The following is a 15724-nucleotide window of genomic DNA, read 5'->3' as shown; positions in this document are numbered from 1 at the left end:
TATTCCCTGCTTTCAGCCAAGATCCACCTAACATCAGCAACAATATCCCTAGTACCACGACCCCTTCTAAACCCAGCCTGGACTTCCAGCAGTTCTCTGCTGATGTGCTGTTCTAATCGTTTTTGGATGATCTTCAGTAGAATCCACAAGATTCTACTGTGGATAGGTAGGAATATGCAAATAGGGTGTGTTAGCCTATCCTCAAGGGGGCTGGTTAGTCTAACTATTAAACTGAGGTATCCAGCAGCAGAAAGAAGAAACCTCACTGCTAGAAAAGAAGACCACGCAAGAGAATGCAACTCATCATTCCAGACCAGAAAAACAGCCATAGCAGCCACAGTGGGGATCCAGAGACCTGACATGAGATGGCAGATCTTAAGATTGCTGCCCTCCTCAAACAGAATCAGAGCTAAGCTAAAATACTTTGCTTAAGTTTGTTGAACAATTTGAAGGAGGGGGTAGCCAATATTGGCATGACTAAGAAGTTTCTAACAGATCTAAATCTTTATTCTGCTACTAACCTGGATTATAACCTTTTTATTTCCCCAACATGGATGGTTCTGTGTGGTCTGTGAACTATCTTACCAGGTTTTGACCCAGTAAAGCAGTAGAACTGGTGCTGAGATGAGTAGGAAGAGGTACAGGAGCTAGAGGGATATGTCTGACCTTAGGGCAATTGGTTTTGTTTTTTTCATGCTAAGGACAGTTCCCCTTCAAGAAGCTGGTAGGGGTCAGATATGGCCATCCTCACATAGAAACAGATCAACATCTATTCTGAGAGATCACCAGGTAGACTTGAACACTTAAATGGTAAAAGTACCAACCTTTTGTACCATCTATTCCTATTCTATCTAAATTCATAGCAGCAGAGTTGGAACTGACTCATAGCTTGGGTTTTGAGGAGTTGTAAAACACACAGGAATAGCCTGTCCATCTTGCTCCCTGGTGGATCTGAACTGAGATGTGTCTCCTTTGGGTAATAGCGCAACTTCCTACAGACTACACCACCAGAGAGCTCCCTTGTTCCAACTAAGATCTTAGCAAATGTAACCATATCCACCTAATAACAACATAAAGTTTTACCAAGCATGCTATTTTCTCCTGATTGTCTATCAAATGGCATCTTATCATTATACCAGTTTGTATATGTATCTACTTTATAGCACTGAAATCAATCCATCTCATCCAGGGTCTTCCTCACTTGCACTGTCCCTCCCCCCTCCCAAGCAAGATGTCCCTCTCCAAGGACTGATCCTGCCTTGCAACATGTCCAAAGTATGTTAGATGGAGTTTCAGAATCCTTGCCTCCAAGGAGCAGCCTGGTTTCACCTCCTCCAGGATGAACTTGTTTGTTCTCTTGCTCTTCTCCAGCACAACAGTTCAATTCTGCTTCTATCATTCCTAGTCATTGTCCAGCTAGCCAATGCATAGCAAATAACTACAAAGACCATGGCTTGTACCACGTGCACCTTACTCTCAAGACTGACATTGTTGCTCTTCAGTACTTTGGAGAGGTCTCTAACAATAGACTTTCCCAAAGCAATTCATGTTAATTTCCTGACTGCTGGTACCAAGAGTGCTGATTGTAGAGCCAAGCAAACTGAAGCTGTTAACAATCTCAATCTCTTCACCATCATGATGCTGGCAATCAGCCCAGTGGGGAGAATCTTTTTTTTCTAGATGTAGAGCTTCAATCCATATTGAAGGCTGTAGTTCCTAACTTGCAGCACGTGCTTCAGGTCCTCCTCAGTTTCAGCAAGCAGGGTTGTGTCATCTGCATAATGCAGAGTGTTGATGAGTCTGCCTCCAATCCTGATGCCACACAACTCAGCCTCCCAGATAATCTATTGTGCATGTAGATTGAAAAGATATGGAGATAGGACGCATCTTTGATGGACACCCTTCCCAATACTGAACCAGTATGAACACTGAATGCAGTCAGTGTTTCCTTGCTCTGTTCTGACCACTGCCTCCTGGTCCATGTATAAGTTTTACATAAGCACAATCAGGTGTTATGGGGTTCCTAATTCTCAGTCAGCCAGTTTGTCGTAATCTACATAGTAACTGGGTTAATAGGGGTAGGTGTATCAGAGACAATAAGATTGGCACAGGATAGAGCAGGATAGGGTTTATGGCTATTGTACATAACAATTTTATAACAGCTGTGATCAAATCAGAAATAAAGGTCTACCTTTCAGCCTACTTTATGCCTAGTGCTAAAGTATTGCACAGATTATGTATTTATTGATAACAGCATCAAAGTATTAGAATTTCTAAAAAATTCTAAAAAAGGTTTGATTATATGCACAGAAATAAATACAGAATATCAAGAGGTAAAGGACCTGGACTATCAAACAAACTTGGAGCACTTTTGCGTCTAGTTAATTTTTTAAGAGTTCCCAAAAACCAAAGGTAGACTTCAGCCACAAATAAAAAACAGAAAAGTCTTGAAAGACGTTGTTGTTTTTGCTATGTGCAGTTGAGTTGCCTGTGACTCATAGTGACCCTATGTACAACAGCCCTAAACTCTGCTCTGTCCCATGCCAATCTTATTGTCTCTGATACACCCATCCCGATTACCCCAGTCACTGAATCAATCCACCTCATAGACGGCCTTCCCCTCCTGCGCTGTCCCTCCACCCTACCAAGCATGATGTCCCTCTCCAAGGACCAGTCCCTCCTTACAACATGTCCAAAGTATGTTAGACAGAGCCTCAGAATCCTTGCCTGTTTGATCTGTTTGTTTTCCTAGCAGTCCATGGTACCCTCAATACTCTTCTCCAGCACCAATCCATACTGGAGGCTGCAGTCCTTGACCTTCTGCAGCAGGTGCTTCAGGTCCTCCTCAAGTTTCAGCAAGCAGGGTTGTCTCATCTACATAACGCAGATTGTTGATAATCTTCCACCAATCCTGATGCCACATTTCTCCTCAAAGAGCCCAGCCTCCCGGATGATCTGTTCTGCATACAGGTTGAAAAGGTATGGAGACAGGACATACTGGGCGTACGCCCTTCCCAATTTTGAACCATGCAGTGTTTCCTTGCTCTGTTCTGACGAATGCCTCTTGTTCCAAGTATAGGTTTCACATTAGCACAATCAAGTTTGTGGGATTCCCATTCTTCTCAGAGTCAGCCACAGTTTGTTATGATATTCACAGTCAAACGCCTTTGCATAATCAGTGAAACACAGATACACATTCCTCTGGCATTCCCTTCTTTCAGCCAAGATCCAACTAACATTAGCTACAATTTTCCTAGCACCATGACCCCTTCTAAACCCAGCCTGGACTTCTGGTAGTTCTCTGCTGATGTGCTGTTCCAGTCAATTTTTGGATAATCTTCAGTAGAATCTTGCTTGCATGTGAAATCAATGATACTGTTCTACAGTTTCCACACTCTGTTGGGTCACCCTTTTTTGGGATGGGAACAAATATAGACCTCTTCCAGTCAGTTGGCCAAGTGGTTGTTCTCCAGATTTCTTGGCACAACTTGGTGAGCACATCCAGGGCAGCATCTGTTAGCTGAAATATGTCAATTGATATACATCTATTCTTGGGGTCTTATTTTTTGCCATTTCCTTCAAAGCAGCCTGAACTTCTTCCTTCATCACTATAGGCTCTTGCTCATATGTTGTTTCATGAAATTCTTCTGTGTCTTGTCAACTCCTTTCGAGACAGTGACTCAGTATATTCTTTCCATCTTCTTTTAATACTTCCTGGATTATTTAATATTCTGCCTAAAGCATCCTTGATTATAGCAACTCGAGGTTTGAATTTGTTCTTCAGTTCCTTGAGCTTAAGAAATGCTGAGCGAGTTCAGCCCTTTTGATTTTCTGACGCTAGCTCCTTGCACATTTCATTGTAATATTTTACTCTGTCATCATAAAATTATTTTCTTATGGAATAAAAAGTTAACCCAATTTCCAAAGATGTCTAAACATAACCTACCTATCATTTCAGGAGCCTTGAAAAAAAGAATTCTTCAAGTTTTTATGGGAATAGGACAAAGCCTCTTCCTTTAAAAACTTGAAGATTATGATAAAGGGGGAAAAAATACTCAACTGCCGCTAAGCCATTTCTGACTCATGGAAATCCTTTGTTGGGTTTCCCAAAACATATTTTTTCAAAAGAAGACTGCCCACCTTTCTCCTGCAGAGCAGCTCACAGATCTCATAGAATTGTGTTTTCCTAGCTGTTAATTTTAACAGATAGCCAAGATGTTCTCCCACAGCTCTACCTAAATTCAGGTAGTAGTAGAGGGTAAACGTGTTCTGCTCAAGGGCATTGTCAAGGCCTACCAGGGGATTAATCACTTCACCCACTATCATTCAAGTCAATTCTGGATTCTGACTCATAGCAACCCTTCATTAGGTGTCTGAGGCTGTAAATCACAACGGGAGGAGACCAGCTCATCTTTCTTGGGAACTGCTGGTGGATTCCAACTGTTGGAGAGGTGTCACCTTTGGGTTAGCAGCTACAGACTATGCCACAAGAGCTCCCTCAACTCCTACTTACTATGAACTTCCTCTTTACTTTTCTAAGAAAAGAATGACTGTCACTATCATAACTTGATACAAGTTTTCCTTCATAAAACTTACTCTTATCCTCCAAGTCTGGGACCAAAAGTGCTCTATTATTTCCCACATCATGGCAACGTGTCAAACAAGATAGCAACTAGTTTGTCCACTGTCTTCATTAGTGCATCTAATGAAGGCACCTTATCTGTGTAAGGCAGATAGATACCTGGCTCTGCACAGTACAAAGTGTTAGCTGGGCATGTGTTTATCACCACCTGGACTGCTCAATAAACAAACAACTTATTCCTGCTATCAACAGTTTGAAAATGCAAAATTTAATAATAGATTAACTAGAGGTTATAGTTTAGCCTTAAGCAAATACATTTTTGTTTCCGCAGCAATACTCTACCTTTAAAAAAAAACAACTTATAAAGTATCCAAAAGCAGGAAGTAAGCTATCCTGTGGAATTTTAAGTAACACAAACCAAACTAAATGAAGAAAGGTAGCCAATAAAAACAAATTTAATGAGGTTTAGAAAAATCAAGAAATGGCATAAAAAATAACAAAGCTACTCTCTGGAGCCCTAAGGCCAAGTCTATAGTAAATAACCCCAAGCAATTAAGTTAAAGTCAAGAACTAAGAGTAAAAATTTAAACATGAACTAATATAATGTTTTTCCTCTACAAAAATTAAGGGTAAGTTAATTCATGCATCAAAGCATGTCCAAACTACAGAGTTGATAAATACTCAACTGAAGGAGAAAACTCAATTTTATTCAATATTACATAAATATATTAAGCATATTCAGTGTGTAAAGTCCTGTGATTAGAGTTTTCAGGGGCTGTAGATCTAAGGAGACTTGCCAGTCTTTCTCCTGTGGAGCAGCTGGTGAATTTGAACTGCCTTGTTTTGAATTTGAGGTGCAAATCCTTACCACTAAGCCACCAGAGCTCCAAATTGCATTTAACCAGAGTTCAAGGATTCAGAAATAAGACTCTCAAAGGGAAAGGAAAAGCATTCTTACACATTATTAACTTACACTTGTTTTTAATTAAGACGTTTTTTCCTATAAATATTTCACCAATTTGTAATCTCAGATTAACTAATTTTTCAATAGTCAATTTCCCTTCCTTCCTAATATACAGGAATTATCTCTAGCAGTTTTCTTATCTTATATCTGTTCAATATCCTTTTCCCTACATTGCCCAATATAAAATCAGACTCTAAAATCTTCCTTAAATTATCAAATAGTAATTTTCCTTGTATCTTCCTACATTAAATGCAGATTACAGTTATCTCCCTCCCTCTTCAAATCATTTCACTAAATCTCTAAATCACAAATATTAACTATAGTTTAGCTTCCATTTTAAGATCCTATTCTTCCACAATAGACTGTTATTTCAATTTATTTCACCTACCTTTATTTCATCAAGGCCTGCTACTAACCAGGTCATTTACTTTTCTTCTTAGGATCTACGTACACTCCCTTTACCCATTCCTCATGCATTAAGCTCTACTTTTCGAACTTTTAATTCTTGACTTCCCTAATGTACTTTCCTCCTCCACTCCCTCCAATCTCAGGTACAGAAGATTAAGAGCTAAGGATGGGGCTTCTGGTGGCTTAATGGTAAAGAGGTACACTGCCAAACCAAAGGCACATAGTTTGAATTCACCAGTTACTCTACAAGCGAAGATGGGCAGCTCCTTCTCTCGAGATTCACTGTCTCTGAAATCCCATTTAAGAGTCAACTATGAGTCAATTCCAACTCCACGGTACATCAAAACCAGCACAGAGAAGGCCTTAAAAATACCCAATTAGGCTTTGTAGCAGCACCGGAGGAGGAAGATGGCGACAACCTTAGTAGCTGCTGGAGGGATGGGGCCAGCACCGACCTGGGGGCCTGAGGGGCTCACTCCTGACTGGGAAGGTCGGGAAGTCTCCACAGGGACCACAATTATGGCTGTGCAGTTCGACGGGGGCGTGGTTCTGGGAGCGGACTCCAGAACCACCATGGGGTCCTACATCGCTAACCAAGTGACTGACAAGCTGACCCCCATACACGACTGGATATTATGCTGCCACTCGGGTTCAGCAGCAGATACGCAGGCAGTAGCCGATGCTGTCACTTACCAGCTTGGCTTCCACAGCATTGAGCTGAATGAGCCTCCACTGGTACACACGGCAGCCAGCCTCTTTAAGGAGATGTGCTACAGATACCGGGAAGACCTGATGGCGGGAATCATTGTTGCAGGCTGGGACCCCCAAGAAGGAGGGCAGGTGTACTCAGTGCCCATGGGGGGTATGATGGTAAGGCAGTCCTTTGCCATTGGAAGTTCTGGGAGCTCCTATATCTATGGCTATGTTGATGCTACCTAGCGGGAAGGCATGACCAAGGAAGAGTGTCTGCATTTCACTGCCAATGCTCTCGCTTTGGCCATGGAGCGGGATGGCTCCAGTGGAGGAGTGATCCGCCTGGTAGCAATTGCAGAATCAGGGGTAGAGCGGCAGGTACTATTGGGAGACCAGATCCCCAAATTCACCATTGCCACTTTACCGCCCCCCTGAATCTCTGTACTCTGATATAATTAAAGACACTATACTGACAGAAAGATCAATAAACAGTTTGTCAGAGGGAAAAAAAATACCCAATTATAAAAAATCCAAAACAATAGATTGTAAAAACCTAGATGTCATTCTAGTCATTTATTTTAAAACTTTAGCCTTCAATAATTTACATGGATAATAAAGTAATGAAAGACTCAAATTCTAATATATTCATACTATATCTAATTTCAATAATCTGGATTTAACCTCCAGATCTCATTCCATAATGCTTTATAAACCAGTCATTCAGCAGTCAAGCTCTGCCTATCCAAGCCCTTCCAGACACTTAAAATCTACACTATCCACTTTTCTTCACACTCAATAAAACAAGCCAAAATCACAAGAATAAAACTGTTCCATCTAAACAACTTCTGGCAACTTGTGGTCACCGTGAAGCTCAACACCTGGACACTGACATGTCAAATGCGAGAATGGTTACCCATGGCGGGCAGTGTTTGGTGGCGCTCCCTGGTTAAAACAAGCTTGGAAGCAGGAGTGGCATCCACTTCCATAAATAGTGTGCCTCAGGGAAACCCTACGAACATGGAGAAAGGATGAAAGTCACTCAACTGTCAAGGACTTTCGTTCATAGGGTCGCTATGAGTCACCTATGACTCGACAGCACTTAACAACAACAAACAACTAAAAACTTACAGTTGGTCACAAATTTCAATTCCTTCACACCTTTGTGTCACCAATCCTGGAAGGAGAAACATGGTCTGACAGCCCTTACTTCTAGTTATCTATTATTTAATAGTGGTATTAATAGATAATTAACAGTGATCAAACAAGGAAAAGAAAATGCATCCCCACTGCTGACTACTTCAAAAGCAATCATAGATGATCCTGTGGAAAAGAAAAAAGAAAGCGGGAACAAAACTCAATCTAATAGAGACTAGAAGAATTGAGTTATGGTGTTGTAGAAGAGTACTCAATATCCCATGGACTGTCCAAAGAGCAAATGTCTTGGACAAAGTGCACCAGGATGCAGGATGCTCCTTACAGGAAAGGCCGGAGAAGCTTCATCTCACACACTCTGGGCATGTTGTCAGGTGGGACCAGTCCCTGGAAAAAGATACTATGCTATGAAAGGTAGAGGATTAGGGGGGGAAAAGAGATGGATTGACATAGTGGCTGTAACAATGGGCTCAAACACACCAGATCTGATAAGGATGGCACAGGGAGGGGCGGTCTACAGATCTGCTGCTCACATGACCATTGTAGGTCTTATTCAGCTCAAAAGCACACAACACAGTAACTGTAGAACCCCCTCGGCTAAAGTCACCTAAACTCACCCATGTAGCTCAGACAAAAACCAGACATGCATATTTATATGGTAAATAGTAATACTAGGGAAGGACTTACTCCAAAGAATAAATCATACGTGATCAAATGGAGTGCATTTGCCCAGAAAAAAGGTCAGAATTCCAAGAGGGATAAGATAGAAAGTTAACTGGAAACAAAAATCACAGGACAGGAAGATTATTGCTAAGATATGGAACTGTAATTAAGGCCCTATATTAAATCTATATGACTGTACAGAAAATCAACTGCTTTTTAGACTTTCACTGAAAGAATAACAAAAATAAAAGAGAAGAAAATGAGTCACTGCAAATTTTCCAAGTTACTGATATAAGAACCCAATAAAATCCCAGAGCCATTTAATCTACAACAGTTTAGCATAAAACATAATGTTGAAAATGAAGGTTAGTTTACCTCTTTAAACAACTGAAAAAGACCAAGAGCCAAGCAAGCAAATACCTAGAGCAAAGGAATTCTATCATCTTGCTTCCAACAATAAGCACAGAAACATTCTCCCTGAGAACGATTACATCCAAAAGTATACAAACCTATGTGTAGCAACAGGACTTCAAACTTAGCTTCCCAACACTTAAAAATGTTTAACCTAGGTATGTTGCTATGTGCCTTTGAGGTGGAACCAACCCATAGTTGACCCTCCAACAGGCTTTATGCGTCACCAGGCTTTTCATTAGACCACCAGAGCTCCCTACCTACGTATGAGGGGGGTTAAAAAACCAAAGACCTTGTGTCAACGCATATGGCAGCCAAATACCACAGGCACACAAGCAATAACACATACGTACATACACCCCCCCCAACCTTCCATTGGGTTTCAAAGACTGTGTATGTGTAAATAAATCATGATCAAAAGCTAATTATCCACAAATAAAAAACATTTTTAAAAGACAGAGTGATCACAGTATTTTCAATCATAATATATTCTGTACCTAATAAAAATGTATTAAATTGGTGAAATGAGACCAAAGCCTTCATTTTCCTTCAAACTAATACACTGAATCACTATGGTAGTGGTGCTGGCCTACTGGTAAGGAGTTGGGCTGGCCACACATTACCCAGCACAACTCCATCAGTTGCTCTAAGGGAAAAAGATGGACAATCTCCGCCCATGCAATTAACTGTCTTGGAAAACCAACTGGAAGATCAGCTATTGGTTGGTTCCAAATCAAAGGTATACAAAAGATTTTCTAGGAAATGGGAGATAACACTGGACATATTTATGCCATTTAACAATCTTATTTTACAAACTGCTAAGTATATCCTATGAAGGTTTCTCTTCATAAACACCAGCTTTGCATGACACCATTTAACACCTAAGTCCCCATCCACTTAAAAAACTGGCATTTCTAAGAGAACTAAACAAGTACTCAAAAGGTCAAGGTCTGGTCTCATTATTTAATAAACAGTATCTTTACATCTAATATGTGCTTAAAACAGACAGACGTGAGTACAAACGAACTTTCACTAAATGGCAGCAAAGCTACAAAACCAACTTAAACAATCCTATTTAATCAATAACAATTTTAAATGGCCTCTTACTATAAACATACACTAGGCCCTGTTCTAAGAGCCTTACTTAAGTTATCTCACTTAACCATCATAGATGAGCAACCCTGTTTAAGTAAACAAGATTTAAATAACTTTCCCAAATTACTGTAATAACTAGATTCAAACTCAGCTAGGCTGACTCCATTGTAGAAGGCTATTTTGCTGTCCACTATTTTCCATTTCTACCTCAATTCATTTAGAATAAAGAAAAGACTAAAGTCAAAACTAGTAGAAACTTCTGAAACTGAGTAAGCATGAAATTTTTAAGTAGCCCTTCTTTTAAAAACAGAACTCTCAGCATCAGGTAACAGGCAAGACTTAGTGTTGTGGACAAAGTATCATAGAAGCTGGGTTCAGCAAACCACGATCTCGGGGCCAATGTAGCTCCCTCAACTTGTATTCATATAGACCTCAGGTTCAAAGTGGTTTATATCTTCAAAAGGGTGATAAAAATAAAGCAAATAAATGTGGAAGAACCTAAAATATTTACTTGCTGGCCCTTTACAATGGGAAAAAAAGTGTTATTTCTCTGATCTAAGCTATTGGTTTCCCCTTTAAACAGAAAAATAAAATATAATTAAGACACTGACTTGTATCTCTGAAGTAAACCACCCCCAAAATGGGCAAAAATAAGTAGTTCCCTCTCACCACGAGGTGGCAGTAGATTCTTCAAGAGGCAAGGCTCTGGTGTGCCCACCGGTTCAAGTTTTTTGTGGTGACTATTTAAGAAAAGCAGCTTGACCTTTCCACAGAGCTGTCTCTCTGGGTCTGACAATGTGCACAAAAAGGAAATGGGAAAGGAGACTGAACAGGTGACAAGAACTAACCACTTCCTCTTGAGTGACCTGTTCACTCTCAACTAAGAAAATGACACTATCTCCTAAATGCAGATAGCTCGGTTAAGGGGATAGGGGCAGGGAGCCAATGAAAATCATCAATTTAGCAATAGAGAATTGCGTATCTTCATGGACTCCAGATTTTTCTGTAGTCAATGGAGGGTGGGTGAACACATAAAACAATTGTTCTGAAATAATTATTAAACTTTAAATAAAAAATAAACCCTGAATTCAAATGATAGGGGCTCTGGCAGCCTTGCCTGTAGGGAGTTGCACTGCTAATCCATAAACTGCGCCTCTGCTGGTTCAAATCCACCAGCTGCTCTATCCTCCCAAGTAATTTACAGCCTCAAAAACCAGCTGCAGACTCCTCTATGAGTCAGTTCCGACAACAGTGAGTAAACTACATACGTAGAAACTGGTGAACCATTACGTTTTGCTATATATATTTTCAACAATAACAAAAAAAATACCAACACTGTTCTTCACTTTTGCTTCTCTACAATTCTTGAGTTATACTACCTTTCAATTAGCTGAACAAGACAATGTGTTTTATCTCCAAACCCTGGAGAGGACATTTTGGAAATTAGAAATTGAAAAGAGAGGAGAGGGAAAAGGTAAGCTTTAGGTTCTTTCCCAGCAGGGCTAAACCAGAAGTCAAAACAGGAAATTATAACTTAACTGAACACACACAAGAGTAGGAGGTACTTGACTACACTAATTGGCTTGACAGGTGATGGCAAACAGCCATTAGCCAATAGTGCCAGATCTCTTGTGTTCCAATTTCTAACACACAATGAAAAAAATCCATTTTTTTAACCCAGAAATCCTTGAACACTTAAATAACATTACTATGAAACATGCCATGTCATTAAGTCCCCTGCTATTCATGATGACTCAGCAATAGCTGCACAACATCCAATTGACAGGTTAGGGCAGAAATTGACCAGGTAGTCCACAAAAGTTTCAGTAAGGACTAAGATAACATTCTTAATTGTAAGAATGAAAAGATATACAGAAAAGCATTCTTTATGTATCTGAATGTTTTTCTTTAGTACTTTCTACCAACATTAAATAGTATATAGTGTTGATCAAGAAAACACCCAAACACTGCTAATCACAATTCAAAAGCTAAAGCATCTAAAAGCTAAAGCTAAACTAAACAGCTGGAGCAAGAAGCTAAAAACATTTCATTTTTATTAACTATGAAGTTTTTTAATGCCTGAAATACTGTAAATCTTAAGACTACATGTATCATAGGTGTTAATAAGGCATTATCTTCCCAAAAGCTGACATTTTAACCCATTTAAAATTAAAAATAAAATGTGATTCTTAACTTTTGGAATCTGGAATATGTTACTCCCTTCTAAATTCCGTCCAATCTATTGATCTGTATTCAAAATTCTTTTTTTCAATACACAGCAATTTTAAGAGATCACAAAAAGCACTTGAAAGTATTTATTCTTCAGAACAGAAAGCATGTGTTTCTAACTTCCATTTTACAAAAGAGGCTTAGGTTAAACGATCAAGCTTGTGACCTGCATTCTAATCTTAAATCTGCAAGCAAGTACCCCTTGGTTCCTTACCAAAAAATCTGAAAACTAAGCACTTTCTGTATATATCTGGGGAAGCACTCCCAAAAGGTGTTATCAATGCCAAGTCTTCTAACTATCGGTAACAACTACTTGATATGTAATCCACAATTTTTATATACCTGAGTTTTCTGCAATCTGTACCTTCCAGTGGGTTTTTTAATGGCACGATAGATCTAACACTACCAATAAATAATCTGTTGAAATGTTCAATATTCATCAACATGCAAAACAAAGCATCTAAAAAGCTTACTTTTGACAATATGCAACAAGTTATAACATCCTTTTGCTATACTTTTCTTTTTTAACAAGTTTAAGACACCTACACTTACTTCTCACGTTAGAGTCACTTGGTTTTTATAAGTGGCTTTATTAAAAAGGGTTTTAACGTTTTCCTGCTCTACCGCCCACCAATAAACACCTTTTCAAATGGCATTTTCTTAGGTCGAATGTCTCACTTTTAATTAGGCTAAACTCTTTTTTGTAATACGTCAAACCCATGCGTGGTTAACTTAAAAGACCACAAACATTCCCAGAGTGTCAAAAGTGCCTAAACTTTGAAAATTCGCCCCATAAAATGAAAATATTTTGTTCATGAGATCAGAAATGGAATCCTGGTCAACTGTGGAGGATGGCCAAATTCTAGCTTCCAAAATAAGAGGGAGGGAGGGAAGGGGGGGAGAACAAAACCAAATCAACTCACAAACCCAGCTCGGTGGAAGAGTCGAGCAGTGTAGAAGAGACGCAGGGGTGGAGAGGGACTTTCAAAATGACCCAGGGCCCTGGGAACTACGACCCGGAGGGGTGGGGGGAGGGGGACTAGGCTAATGCGCTCAGACCCAGGAAGGACAAGGAAGGAGGAGCCGAAGAATTAATCGGTGGAGACGAAATTATCCCATTTTCCGTGTAACAGCGCCCCCCAAGTCTCCCAGGAGGCCGATTCCTCGGGCTGGCCCCCTCCTCCTAAAACGCGCACTCTTAAGGGGCTCTGTCCGTATCTTCTTCCTTTCTCCCTCCAGAGGCCCTGAGTAATACCTCCAGCTCTTCAATCCCCGCCAAGAAAAGAAAGAAAACGCGCGCACCGCGGGCCTACGGTTCCTTTTCCCGCCACGAGCCGGCCGGGGAAGCCCCCGACCCGGCGGCTTCGGCTCGAGTCACACGTGTGTGCCCCGAAGGCGGGCCCGTCCCAGCCCGCACCCCGTCGCCAAGCCGGCGGTGAGAGCTCCCGCCGCCCCGATCGGGCCTTCCTCGGGCCCTCCCCTCCGATCCACGTGCGGCGGGCGTGGGGAACCAGAGTCCCGCACACCGGCCCCGTCTCGCCCAGCGCCCGATCTGCTAGGCCACCGCTGAATCGGGGTCCCGTACCTGGTGCTGTCGTCGCCCCTGTGTGTAAGGCTTAATTGGCCCCTGGTGGCACCGCCGCGTCCGGATCTTGCCGCCGCCGCCGCCGCCGCCCCCATCAAGTCCTCCGGCTCCGGAGGCCATGGCGGAGCCTCCGCGGATTCCCGCTCCGAAGCGGGCAAGGGGGGCGGGAGAGGCAGAGGCGACGGCCTTAGAGCCCCCCCCGCCCGGTCCTGGCCCTAAAGCCCGCCCGAGATACCCACACAGTGGGACACAGGCACAACAGGGACCGCGAGGCTGCGAGCAGGAGCGAAGAGCAGGTCTGCGCTGGCAGCGGGGGAGGGGGTGGCGGGGGTAGAGGCCAGGGAGCTGGCGCTGGTCCGGCAGCCTCCCGCGGACCCCCGCCTCTGTGTATGTCACGGTCTCTATGGAGATCTCCCGCGGAAGACAGTGCCAGCGGCTCTGGGCACTGCTGAGGCCTAACTCGACCGCCGGCTGGCGAGGGTTCCTCTGTCGCTCTAGGCGTCGCTGCCGCAGCTGAAGCCGCCGGCGCCGCCCGCCTACCCCTCCCCTCTGCGCACAGCGCCTGCCCCGCCGTCGTCGTCCCTGCAGTCACCGCCCCTGTTGCGCCTAAGGCGGCCGCGGTTGCAGCCAGAAAGAAGATCGTCACTCTTCAGCGTCCGGAGCGGGGACATCATATCTCTGCGACCGGTTACGAACGGAACAGGAAGGAAGAGCCGATGAGCCCGCGCTCCCGGCCGCGGGGTGCGACGGGAAGCGTAGTTCAGTGGGACAGCCCAGGTTTGGGCGAGGAAGGCGGGAAGGGAGATCCGCGGAGCACATCGGCACAAAGCGAGTTAGTCCATTCCTTTTATTGGCTTTCATTTTAAACTTTTTAACTGGGGCGCCAAATAGGAAAGTAATAGTAACCTCCTCTCTATCCCATGGAAAGGAAGCAGAAGGCAAAAGCAAAAAAGCGGTTGGAAAAGCAACGTCCGTCTTTCCTAGGCCAAAAGAAGAGTTCTTAAAACTTCATTAAGGCCACATTAAACATATGAGAGTCTATGTTTTAAAAGGCGTTAATTCTGACTCTTCCACGCTACATTTTTTTTTCTCTTGGATGAGTAAAAATCAATGAGCTTTGTCTTTCTCCTCTAGAAAATTATAACTAAAATTCACCTTAGAGAGTTATGAGATAAGCTGTGTAGAGAGTTTATTTCCAAGTATACAAGAAATGGATTAACGATAGCTGCTAGTTTATATATAGCTATATATACTTAAATGTGATATGTACACATATATTCTATATATTTGGTGGCCTAGTTAGTAAGGTCTTGAGCCGCCAAACCACAGACATGCAGATCGACTCCACTCAGCAGGAGAAAATTAGACAATCCCCTTTGAGATTTACAGCCTCTGAAAACCTGACTAGAGGCTCAACTATGAGTTCTGAGTTGTTGTTATTACTCACACAACTGGAGTATTGGGGGTAGGTGTGTCTGAGACAATGAGATTGGCTCAGGATAGGATAGAGTTCAGAGCTTCTGTGCAGAGAGGGTCACTATGAGTCACAAGTGACTCGATGGCACATACAATACAACTTAGAATTAAATATATTTTCAATAATAAAAGTGAACATACATATGTTCCCTCAGAAAAGGCCTAGTAAGGAAAGCAAGTGTAGGCTCAATATTGACTCCAGACAAACGTAGAAAGTTTAGAAGTTTGGCAGTTGGGCAGGTCTTGATCATAGCTCACAGTAAATGCCATAGAATTCAAACAGAATTTAGAAGCTCTGCCTCAATTGTGTGGGGTCAGTTGAGATGGATGGCCAAAGCCAGGACTATCTATAAGAATTGAGGGGAGGAGTGGGGGGAAAGAAAAAGAATTGACGGGAACAACTGTTGTTGTTATGTGCCATCGAGTCTTTTCCGACTCATAGCGACCCTATGCACAACAGCCCTAA

At 42.2% G+C, this 15724-nt stretch overlaps 1 protein-coding gene and 1 pseudogene across 1 annotated transcript in view; one reads left to right on the top strand and one right to left on the bottom strand.

The window, feature by feature from the left end:
• The window catches only part of NUP153 (nucleoporin 153kDa), an 82166-nt gene extending 68264 nt beyond the window's left edge, over positions 1–13902 (bottom strand). The window contains exon 1 of the mRNA XM_006888692.1: positions 13783–13902. Within this exon, the coding sequence (XP_006888754.1) occupies positions 13783–13902 (120 nt within the window). The remainder of the gene's footprint in view (positions 1–13782) is intronic.
• LOC102873236 lies at positions 6363–7082 on the top strand (annotated as a pseudogene).
• Positions 13903–15724: the final 1822 nt, after the last annotated feature.

Source organism: Elephantulus edwardii, unplaced genomic scaffold (genome assembly GCF_000299155.1).
Source record: "Elephantulus edwardii isolate Elephantulus edwardi_28Jun2011 unplaced genomic scaffold, EleEdw1.0 scaffold00070, whole genome shotgun sequence".
Classification (NCBI taxonomy): Eukaryota; Metazoa; Chordata; class Mammalia; order Macroscelidea; family Macroscelididae; genus Elephantulus; species Elephantulus edwardii.
This window is presented reverse-complemented; position numbering and strand designations above follow the sequence as displayed.